General features: G+C 45.7%; 1 protein-coding gene across 2 annotated transcripts in view; it reads left to right on the top strand.

The window, feature by feature from the left end:
• KLC4 (kinesin light chain 4) overlaps window positions 1-11104 on the top strand; it is a 52348-nt gene extending 41244 nt beyond the window's left edge. For both annotated transcript variants that reach the window (XM_075863539.1, XM_075863538.1), the window contains exon 13: window positions 8834-11104. In XM_075863539.1, the coding sequence (XP_075719654.1) occupies window positions 8834-8839 (6 nt within the window). In that variant the 3' untranslated portion in view covers window positions 8840-11104. The remainder of the gene's footprint in view (window positions 1-8833) is intronic.
• The last annotated feature ends 1079 nt before the right edge of the window (window positions 11105-12183 follow it).

Genomic DNA, 12183 nt, shown 5'->3' with positions numbered 1-12183 from the left:
GGGAGTATGTGAATGTGTAGGGTGGATTATTACTACAGTATAACAGGGATTGGGGGGAGTATGTGGTTGTCTAGGGTGGATTATTACTACGGAATAACAGGGATTGGGAGAATATGTGGTTGTGTAGGGTGGATTATTACTGTAGTAATACAGGGTTTGGGGAGTATGTGGTTGTGTAGGGTGGATTATTACTACAGTGTAACAGGGATTGGGGGAGTATGTGGTTGTGTAGGGTGGATTATTACTAAAGTATAACAAGGATTGGGGGAGTATGTGAATGTGTAGGGTGGATTATTACTAAAGTATAACAGGGATTGGGGGAGTATGTGGTTGTGTAGGGTGGATTATTACTACAGTGTAACAGGAATTGGGGGTGTATGTGGTTGTGTAGGGTTGATTATTACTACAGTATAACAGGGATTGGGGGAGTATGTGGTTGTGCAGGGTGGATTATTACTACAGTGTAACAGGGATTGGGGGTGTATGTGGTTGTGTAAGGTGGATTATTACTACCGTATAACCAGGATTGTGGGGAGTATATGGTTGTGTAGGGTGGATTATTACTACAGTAGAACAGGGATTGGGGGTGTATGTGGTTGTGTAGGGTGGATTATTACTACAGTATAACAAGGATTGGGGGGAGTATGTGGTTGTGTAGGGTGGATTATTACTACAGTATAACAGTGATTGTGGGTGTATGTGGTTGTGTAGGGTGGATTATTACTACAGTATTACAGGGATTTGGGGTGTATGTGGTTGTGTAGGGTGGATTATTACTACAGTATAACCGGGATTGTGGGTGTATGTGGTTGTGTAGGGTGGATTATTACTACAGTATAACAGGGATTGGGGGAGTATGTGGTTGTGTAGGGTGGATTATTACTACAGTATAACAGGGATTGTGGGTGTATGTGGTTGTGTAGGGTGGATTATTACTACAGTATAACAGGGATTGTGGGTGTATGTGGTTGTGTAGGGTGGATTATTACTACAGTATAACAGGGATTGGGGTGTATGTGATTGTGTAGGGTGGATTATTACTACAGTATAACAGTGATTGGGGGTGTATGTGGTTGTGTAGGATGGATTATTACTACTACAGTGTAACAGGGATTGGGGGAGTATGTGGTTGTGTAGGGTGGATTATTACTACAGTATAACAGGGATTGGGGGGAGTATGTGGTTGTGTAGGATGGATTATTACTACAGTATGACAGGGATTGGGGGGGGGAGTATGTGGTTGTGTAGGGTGGGTTGTTACTACAGTATAACAGGGATTGGGGGAGTATGTGGTTGTGTAGGGTGGATTATTACTACAGTATAACAGGGATTGGGGGAATATGTGGTTGTGTAGGGTGGATTATTACTGCAGTATAACAGGGATTGTGGGTGTATGTGGTTGTGTAGGGTGGATTATTACTACAGTATAACAGGGATTGGGGGAGTATGTGGTTGTGCAGGGTGGATTATTACTACAGTGTAACAGGGATTGGGGGAGTATGTGGTTGTGTAGGGTGGATTATTACTACAGTATAACAGGGATTGGGGGAGTATGTGGTTATGTAGGGTGGATTATTACTATAGTATAACAAGGATTGGGGGAGTATGTGGTTGTGTAGGGTGCATTATTACTACAGTATGACAGGGATTGGGGGGAGTATGTGGTTGTGTAGGGTGGATTATTACTACAGAATAACCGGGATTGGGGGAGTATGTGGTTGTGTAGGGTGGATTATTACTATAGTGTAACAGGGATTGGGGGAGTATGTGGTTGTGTAGGGTGGATTATTACTACGGAATAACCAGGATTGTGGGGAGTATATGGTTGTGTAGGGTGGATTATTACTACAGTGTAACAGGGATTGTGGGTGTATGTGGTTGTGTAGGGTGGATTATTACTATAGTAATACAGGGATTGGGGAGTATGTGGTTGTGTAGGGTGGATTATTACTAAAGTATAACAAGGATTGGGGGAGTATGTGGTTGTGTATGGTGGATTATTACTACAGTATAACAGGGATTGGGGGAGTATGTGGTTGTGTAGGTTGGATTATTATTACAGTATAACAGGGATTGGGGGAGTATGTGGCTGTGTAGGGTGGATTATTACTACAGTATAACAGGGATTGGGGGTGTATGTGGTTGTGTAGGATGGGTTGTTAGTACAGTATAACAGGGATTGGGGGAGTATGTGGTTGTGTAGGGTGGATTATTACTACAGTATAACAGGGATTGGGGGGGGAGTATGTGGTTCTGTAGGGTGGATTATTACTACAGTGTAACAGGGATTGCGGGAGTATGTGGTTGTGTAGGGTGGATTATTACTACAGTGTAACAGGGATTGCGGGAGTATGTGGTTGTGTAGGGTGGATTAATACTACAGTATAACAGGGATTGGGGGAGTATGTGGTTGTGTAGGGTGGATTATTACTACAGTATAACAGGGATTGGGGGGAGCATATGGTTGTGTAGGGTGGATTATTACTATAGTATAACAGGGATTGGGGGGGAGTATGTGGTTGTGTAGGGTGGATTATTACTGCAGTATAACAGGGATTGGGGTGAGCATGTGGTTGTGTAGGGTGGATTATTACTATAGTAATACAGGGATTGGGGAGTATGTGGTTGTGTAGGGTGGATTATTACTATAGTGTAACAGGGATTGGGGGAGTATGTGGTTGTGTAGGGTGGATTATTACTATAGTGTAACAGGGATTGGGGGAGTATGTGGTTGTGTAGGGTGGATTATTACTAAAGTATAACAAGGATTGGGGGAGTATGTGGTTGTCTAGGGTGGATTATTACTACGGAATAACAGGGATTGGGGGAGTATGTGGTTGTGTAGGGTGGATTATTACTAAAGTATAACAAGGATTGGGGGAGTATGTGAATGTGTAGGGTGGATTATTACTAAAGTATAACAGGGATTGGGGGAGTATGTGGTTGTGTAGGGTGGATTATTACTACAGTGTAACAGGGATTGGGGGTGTATGTGGTTGTGTAGGGTTGATTATTACTACAGTATAACAGGGATTGGGGGAGTATGTGGTTGTGCAGGGTGGATTATTACTACAGTGTAACAGGGATTGGGGGTGTATGTGGTTGTGTAAAGTGGATTATTACTACCGTATAACCAGGATTGTGGGGAGTATATGGTTGTGTAGGGTGGATTATTACTACAGTAGAACAGGGATTGGGGGTGTATGTGGTTGTGTAGGGTGGATTATTACTACAGTATAACAAGGATTGTGGGGAGTATGTGGTTGTGTAGGGTGGATTATTACTACAGTATAACAGGGATTGGGGGAGTATGTGGTTGTGTATGGTGGATTATTACTGCAGTATAACAGGGATTGGGGGGAGCATATGGTTGTGTAGGGTGGATTATTACTATAGTATAACAGGGATTGGGGGGGGAGTATGTGGTTGTGTATGGTGGATTATTACTGCAGTATAACAGGGATTGGGGTGAGCATGTGGTTGTGTAGGGTGGATTATTACTATAGTAATACAGGGATTGGGGAGTATGTGGTTGTGTAGGGTGGATTATTACTATAGTGTAACAGGGATTGGGGGAGTATGTGGTTGTGTAGGGTGGATTATTACTAAAGTATAACAAGGATTGGGGGAGTATGTGAATGTGTAGGGTGGATTATTACTACAGTATAACAGGGATTGGGGGAGTATGTGGTTGTGTAGGATGGATTATTACTACAGTATAACAGGGATTGGGGGGAGTATGTGGTTGTCTAGGGTGGATTATTACTACGGAATAACAGGGATTGGGAGAGTATGTGGTTGTGTAGGGTGGATTATTACTGTAGTAATACAGGGTTTGGGGAGTATGTGGTTGTGTAGGGTGGATTATTACTACAGTGTAACAGGGATTGGGGGAGTATGTGGTTGTGTAGGGTGGATTATTACTAAAGTATAACAAGGATTGGGGGAGTATGTGAATGTGTAGGGTGGATTATTACTAAAGTATAACAGGGATTGGGGGAGTATGTGGTTGTGTAGGGTGGATTATTACTACAGTGTAACAGGAATTGGGGGTGTATGTGGTTGTGTAGGGTTGATTATTACTACAGTATAACAGGGATTGGGGGAGTATGTGGTTGTGCAGGGTGGATTATTACTACAGTGTAACAGGGATTGGGGGTGTATGTGGTTGTGTAAGGTGGATTATTACTACCGTATAACCAGGATTGTGGGGAGTATATGGTTGTGTAGGGTGGATTATTACTACAGTAGAACAGGGATTGGGGGTGTATGTGGTTGTGTAGGGTGGATTATTACTACAGTATAACAAGGATTGGGGGGAGTATGTGGTTGTCTAGGGTGGATTATTACTACAGTATAACAAGGATTGGGGGGAGTATGTGGTTGTGTAGGGTGGATTATTACTACAGTATAACAGTGATTGTGGGTGTATGTGGTTGTGTAGGGTGGATTATTACTACAGTATTACAGGGATTTGGGGTGTATGTGGTTGTGTAGGGTGGATTATTACTACAGTATAACCGGGATTGTGGGTGTATGTGGTTGTGTAGGGTGGATTATTACTACAGTATAACAGGGATTGGGGGAGTATGTGGTTGTGTAGGGTGGATTATTACTACAGTATAACAGGGATTGTGGGTGTATGTGGTTGTGTAGGGTGGATTATTACTACAGTATAACAGGGATTGGGGTGTATGTGATTGTGTAGGGTGGATTATTACTACAGTATAACAGTGATTGGGGGTGTATGTGGTTGTGTAGGATGGATTATTACTACTACAGTGTAACAGGGATTGGGGGAGTATGTGGTTGTGTAGGGTGGATTATTACTACAGTATAACAGGGATTGGGGGGAGTATGTGGTTGTGTAGGATGGATTATTACTACAGTATGACAGGGATTGGGGGGGGGAGTATGTGGTTGTGTAGGGTGGGTTGTTACTACAGTATAACAGGGATTGGGGGAGTATGTGGTTGTGTAGGGTGGATTATTACTACAGTATAACAGGGATTGGGGGAATATGTGGTTGTGTAGGGTGGATTATTACTGCAGTATAACAGGGATTGTGGGTGTATGTGGTTGTGTAGGGTGGATTATTACTACAGTATAACAGGGATTGGGGGAGTATGTGGTTGTGCAGGGTGGATTATTACTACAGTATAACAGGGATTGGGGGAGTATGTGGTTGTGCAGGGTGGATTATTACTACAGTGTAACAGGGATTGGGGGTGTATGTGGTTGTGTAAGGTGGATTATTACTACCGTATAACCAGGATTGTGGGGAGTATATGGTTGTGTAGGGTGGATTATTACTACAGTAGAACAGGGATTGGGGGTGTATGTGGTTGTGTAGGGTGGATTATTACTACAGTATAACAAGGATTGGGGGGAGTATGTGGTTGTGTAGGGTGGATTATTACTACAGTATAACAAGGATTGGGGGGAGTATGTGGTTGTGTAGGGTGGATTATTACTACAGTATAACAGTGATTGTGGGTGTATGTGGTTGTGTAGGGTGGATTATTACTACAGTATTACAGGGATTTGGGGTGTATGTGGTTGTGTAGGGTGGATTTTTACTACAGTATAACCGGGATTGTGGGTGTATGTGGTTGTGTAGGGTGGATTATTACTACAGTATAACAGGGATTGGGGGGAGTATGTGGTTGTGTAGGATGGATTATTACTACAGTATGACAGGGATTGGGGGGGGGGGAGTATGTGGTTGTGTAGGGTGGGTTGTTACTACAGTATAACAGGGATTGGGGGAGTATGTGGTTGTGTAGGGTGGATTATTACTACAGTATAACGGATTGAGGGGAGTATGTGGTTGTGTAGGGTGGATTATTACTATAGTATAACGGATTGGGGGGAGTATGTGGTTGTGTAGGGTGGATAATTACTACAGTATAACAGGGATTTGGGGAGTATGTGGTTGTGTAGGGTGTATTATTACTACAGTATAACAAGGATTGTGGGGAGTATATGGTTGTGTAGGGTGGATTATTACTACAGTATAACAGGGATTGGGGGAGTATGTGGTTGTGTAGGGTGGATTATTACTACAGTATAACAAGGATTGTGGGGAGTATATGGTTGTGTAGGGTGGATTATTACTACAGTATAACAGGGATTGGGGGAATATGTGGTTGTGTAGGGTGGATTATTACTGCAGTATAACAGGGATTTGGGGGAGCATGTGGTTGTGTAGGGTGGATTATTACTATAGTAATACAGGGATTGGGGGAGTATGTGGTTGTGTAGGGTGGATTATTACTATAGTAATACAGGGATTGGGGAGTATGTGGTTGTGTAGGGTGGATTATTACTACAGTATAACGGATTGAGGGGAGTATGTGGTTGTGTAGGGTGGATTATTACTATAGTATAACGGATTGGGGGGAGTATGTGGTTGTGTAGGGTGGATTATTACTACAGTATAACGGATTGGGGGGGAGTATGTGGTTGTGTAGGGTGGATAATTACTACAGTATAACAGGGATTTGGGGAGTATGTGGTTGTGTAGGGTGGATTATTACTACAGTATAACAGGGATTGGGGGAGTATGTGGTTGTGTAGGGTGGATTATTACTACAGTATAACAAGGATTGTGGGGAGTATATGGTTGTGTAGGGTGGATTATTACTACAGTATAACAGGGATTGGGGGAATATGTGGTTGTGTAGGGTGGATTATTACTGCAGTATAACAGGGATTTGGGGGAGCATGTGGTTGTGTAGGGTGGATTATTACTATAGTAATACAGGGATTGGGGGAGTATGTGGTTGTGTAGGGTGGATTATTACTATAGTGTAACAGGGATTGGGGGAGTATGTGGTTGTGTAGGGTGGATTATTACTACAGTATAACAGGGATTAGGGGAGTATGTGGTTGTGTAGGGTAGATTATTACTACTACAGTATAACCGGGATTGGGGGGGGGGGTGTATGTGGTTGTGTATGGTGGATTATTACTACAGTGTAACAAGGATTGGGGGAGTATGTGGTTGTGTAGGGTGGATTATTACTACAGTATAACAGGGATTGGGGGAGTATGTGGTTGTGTAGGGTGGATTATTACTACAGTATAACAGGGATTGGGGGGGGGAGTATGTGGTTGTGTAGGATGGATTATTACTACAGTATAACAAGGATTGGGGGAGTATGTGGTTGTGTAGGGTGGATTATGACTACAGTATAACAGGGATTGGGGGGGGGGAGTATGTGGTTGTGTAGGATGGATTATTACTACAGTATAACAAGGATTGGGGGAGTATGTGGTTGTGTAGGGTGGATTATTACAACTACAGTGTAACGGGTTGGGGGAGTATGTAGTTGTGTTGGTGGTAGTGGTACTGATGGTGGTGGTAGTGATGGTGATGGTGGTGGTGGTGGTAGTGATGATGATGATGATGGTGGTGGTGGTAGTGATGATGGTGGTGGTGGTGGTAGTGATGATGGTGGTGGTGGTAGTGATGATGATGGTGGTGGTCGTGATGATGATGGTGGTAGTGGTACTGATGGTGGTAATGATGATGATGGTGGTAGTGGTACTGATGATGATAATGGTGGTGGTGGTAGTGATGATGATGATGGTGGTTGTGGTACTAATGATGATTGTGGTGGTGGTGGTGGTACTGATGATGGTGGTGGTGCTACTGATGATGATGATGGTGGTGGTAGTGATGATGATGATGGTGGTGCTACTGATGATGATGGTGGTGGTAGTGATGATGATGGTGGTAGTGGTACTGATGATGGTGGTCGTGGTGGTACTGATGATGGTGGTGGTGGTGGTACTGATGTTGATAATGATGATGGTGGTAGTGATGATGATGGTGGTAGTGGTACTGATGGTGGTGGTGGTACTGATGATGATGATGGTGGTGGTGGTACTGATGATGATGATGATAATGATGATGATGGTGGTGGTGGTAGTGATAATGATGATGATGGTGGTGGTGGTAGTGATGATGATGGTGGTGGTGGTACTTATGATGATGATGATGATGGTGGTGGTGGCAGTGGTGGTGTTGTGTGTTCATATTTTGTGAAAACGGTTAATAAACGAGTTGAAGCTTTGTAGGTTTGGAGATCTGTAACCTCTCGTGTCCCCCTCCTCTTCCTCCTGCTGTTTGGAGCCTCCTTGTGTTTTGCCTCCACTCCCTGCATCTCCGACATGGTAACCCTCTCCTCCGCCCCTGACTCTAAACTACCACACGTTTCCCCCCTTGTGCTCTGTTAACCCCTTCTTTGTGTTGCTTCTCAAGGTTACACGTCTGCTTTCCCTTTATTAGATGACCTGTGTTGTAGCTTTCATGTTTCCTACTGACCATTACCTGCCATTGTCCAGGACCCGTGTATCCCTGGCACAAGGGACATGTCCCGGCGCTCCCCCTCCTGCACATACATGGACGGGTGTTCCTGGCGTCTTGATGGTGGATTGTGCTTCTGGCCACACCATGTGTTTGGGATCTTTCAGCTTCTTTCTCTCTCCTATTGGCCGTCTGTTCATTAAACTAAGACCAATCTTAGATTTGTCACCCAGGTCATTGGGGTACCTGGGACTGTAGAAGGCAGAATTTTGAGATCGCTGGTGGGAACAGAAGACCCTTCATCCTTAGTGCTAGTTCTGGAGTCTCCAGTCCTCTAGGTCCAATGTTAGATTTCTGGATAAGGCCTGTGATTAATCTCTCATTAGATATAAATCGAGATCTTACCCCCAGCCCCATAATGCCCCATCCTCTACTGTTCTTCTTAGTTTGGCCGGGGGTGGGTGTCGAGCAGCACATCTACTGTAAGAACTTTTGTTTTCCTTTTTCTATACTTTTTAGGCTTAATTATTGGAACATATTCACCCTTGTCATATCCCTACCAGACGGGCTACAGTCACACGCTGAGAGGACAGAACCCGGCTCTGTCCACACCTCCCACGTCAATGTCACCCGTCTACACAGCTGCAAGGCTTTAACCATCTGTTATGGTCGTCCTGATCCGGTTATGACTTGGACAATTCTGCTCTGTAATATCCCTGCATCTCTCATCTCCCTTCCCTCCCACCAGGATCTTCTCCATTACAGCTCCCAGACGTGGGCTGGTGACACGTGGCTAATACCCGTAGACACTGAGAGACTATACCACCTACAACTGGTTCATGGCCTTCAATGGGTACTACTGGGGCGTATATCCACCCGTCATGGACTCATTGTGTTACCTGCTCAAAGTGCCATTAAAGTCTACCACTCACTGCTGCTTATATTCTCCAAAACAGTTTCTATGATTTGCTAATCTTCTTAGAGGGTTGAGGCTCCATACTGAAGAAATTGAGCAATGACCCCTATCAGTATGGCCCGCTGAAGTCTTGGCAGTTTGTCACTGGGTCCGATCCAATTGACCTGTAAAGCTTTAATCAAAGCAACTGTTTTTTGGAGAAAAGAGGACGTGGCTGCTGTGGGCATCATGTGGCGGGTTCCACTGGTCGGGGATCAGTTCAGTCTCCATCATCCTGTACAATGTTCTGTCTCCATCTCCTCTCGTCTCCTTGTACAAGTGAGAACGCTCTAGACGCGGTGACCTCTCCCATGAGCGTAGGCTAGATTGAGAGGATGGACTTTCACGTTGTAACCATTTTCCTTCCTTGGACGGTTGTGTTGGGTGGCAGCTGTTGTAACCTTGTGCCTTACAGGGTCCGGTAAGAAGGGTCAAAGACTTGAGAATGATTTTTGGCATGTTTCTCCTGTAAGAAGATTTATGAAGTGTTTATTGAGCGGTCATGTAAGTGAGATACAGAGGGGACTTGTGGTTAAGGTAAAGTGATCGCCGGGCCCATGAAGACAACGTTTCTGCAGTGGTGTATCATAGCAGGGGAGATATCTGATCGAGTTCTTCGGCCCTGTCCACACAGTACAGCTTTGATTGGATCCAGTCCCTACCCTAAACTGCCCTGTGTGAACCTGCCATCATGTGCAGTGATTAGATGAAGCAACCAGAAATAAATAAGTCCATACCAACTGGTGGCTTCATCATGTCCCGCCATGGTCCACCCACTGGGCTGATTGAAACCATTAGTTGGCCTTAGACCGTCGCTGCCTTATGGAGAATCAATCATTGAGTCAATGAACCGTTGTCAGGAGACCGTCCCATACAAGTGAGAGGCCTCCGGGACATTAACATTTCTTCAGAGACTCACGCGCTAATGTTTGTTCCACGGCTATTTGACACCAACCGGCAAGAAGACCGAATACTAAACCATGATTAGATGATGATAAACCTGTCCTCTCACCTCATTCTCCTCTGTCCGGGCCTCGTGCTCTCTGGTTCTCCACTCCTGACCTCCCCACATGGGTAACCTCGGCCTTTCTCCGTCACCTCCTGCTCTGCGTGTTGTTCGCCTCCGTTGTGTCCTCGTTGTTCAGGGTGGAGTTCTTTCGTGTTCTGGTTCTGGCCTTTCTCTCGTTTCCTCCTTCCTGTCGGTCTCGTCTCCTCCTTCCTGTCGGTCTCGTCTCCTCCTTCCTGTCGGTCTCGTCTCCTCCTTCCTGTCGGTCTCGTCTCCTCCTTCCTGTCGGTCTCGTCTCCTCCTTCCTGTCGGTCTCGTCTCCTCCTTCCTGTCGGTCTCGTCTCCTCCTTCCTGTCGGTCTCTTCTCCTCCTTCCCGACGGTCTCGTCTCCTCCTTCCCGTCGGTCTCGCCTCCTCCTTCCCGTCGGTCTCGCCTCCTCCTTCCCGTCGGTCTCGCCTCCTCCTTCCCGTCGGTCTCGCCTCCTCCTTCCCGTCGGTCTCGCCCCCTCCTTCCCGTCGCTCTCGCCCCCTCCTTCCCGTCGCTCTCGCCCCCTCCTTCCCGTCGCTCTCGCCTCCTCCTTCCCGTCGCTCTCGCCTCCTCCTTCCCGTCGCTCTCGTCTCCTCCTTCCCGTCGCTCTCGTCCTCCTGTGTCTTTTGATTTGATGGCTGCCATGTCCCACTCCCTGTACCTCTTATACTCTTCGTGCTTGTTCTTCAGGCCTCTCCAGCATCACAACATTTATATTCGAATGGAAAGGATTTAAGTTATTAGCGATTTTGTTTTTGATATTGTTATGAATGCATTTGCTTAATTAAAATACTAGAGCTTATTAGAAGGAGTCTGGTCAGATGACTGCGTGAGACGTGAGCGGCCTACAGAGGTTGCCGTAGGATCCAACAATAGTAACAGAACGGACATGGGCAGGAACGTTCTTCAGACGGGTCAGTTGTATTCTGGAATCTTCCCTGGACAGAGGCTTTCAATGTTGGGAGGGATTTCCTTCTAGAATTGTGTTCGTTGTGGGTTTGGTTGACCAGTGAACTCGCCCACCTGATATTCCTGATCTACTCGCTTCACACAAACCACAAACACACGGATTCCCCCAACAGACTGGACAGGCAAATAAGTGGACGCTCATCTAACAATGGCCCTGTACGTGCCCCCCGGAGCCTCTACTCTACTCTACTCTATTATGGACCCTCCCCTAAAATACGCTGTATGATGCCCCATTTTTTCTTGTGCATTCTCATGCAATTCATGAAAAGGAAAGCTCTGTGTGATATCAGGGCTACAGTATGGACGTGCACACAACTGTATTACAGACCGCAAAATGGTATGGTGTATTATGGAGCCTTCCTGGGGAATACGGTCCCTCATGGAGTGTCCGTGCATTAGCCCCAAGGACTGGGACTGCTGGAAGAAATGTCGTCTTCTGCTGCAGAGTCCTGATTATTTTAGTGAGATGTAAGATGTGTGGACGCCGCTTATCACTTAACAATAGCGCAATCGTCACAATCTAAAGTCTAAATTGTTTGCACCCTTGTTGCCCCTGTGGACATAGTACATTGGTGTATATGGTGGAGGATGCGGATTACCCAGCATGTTGTTGAGTTTGTTCCGGGAGGTCCAGGCCGTGTACCTGGAATGAGCAGTGAGCGCGGGTGTATGTGTGAGAAATACGCTCAACTTTTGGAGTTGTGCTAGGTGGTCGACATAACTCGATCATCAAGTGTGTGGCGCCTTGGTGCTCCGTACTTAGGCAGTCTGCTGGCTCTCGGAGTGAATACTGGTGGCTGGGAAGTCAGCGGGAGCCGATGTGGATAATAGGTTCCAAATGTTTGAAAAAATGTTCAGTCTTTGTTGAAGGCGCTCCTGCTCTTGTGTGGAAGATTTAGCCGAATCCCCAGT

Source organism: Rhinoderma darwinii, chromosome 4 (genome assembly GCF_050947455.1).
Source record: "Rhinoderma darwinii isolate aRhiDar2 chromosome 4, aRhiDar2.hap1, whole genome shotgun sequence".
In the NCBI taxonomy this organism is placed as follows: Eukaryota; Metazoa; Chordata; class Amphibia; order Anura; family Rhinodermatidae; genus Rhinoderma; species Rhinoderma darwinii.
Note: the sequence above shows the minus strand (reverse complement) of the source record. Positions and strands in the feature narration are given on the sequence as shown.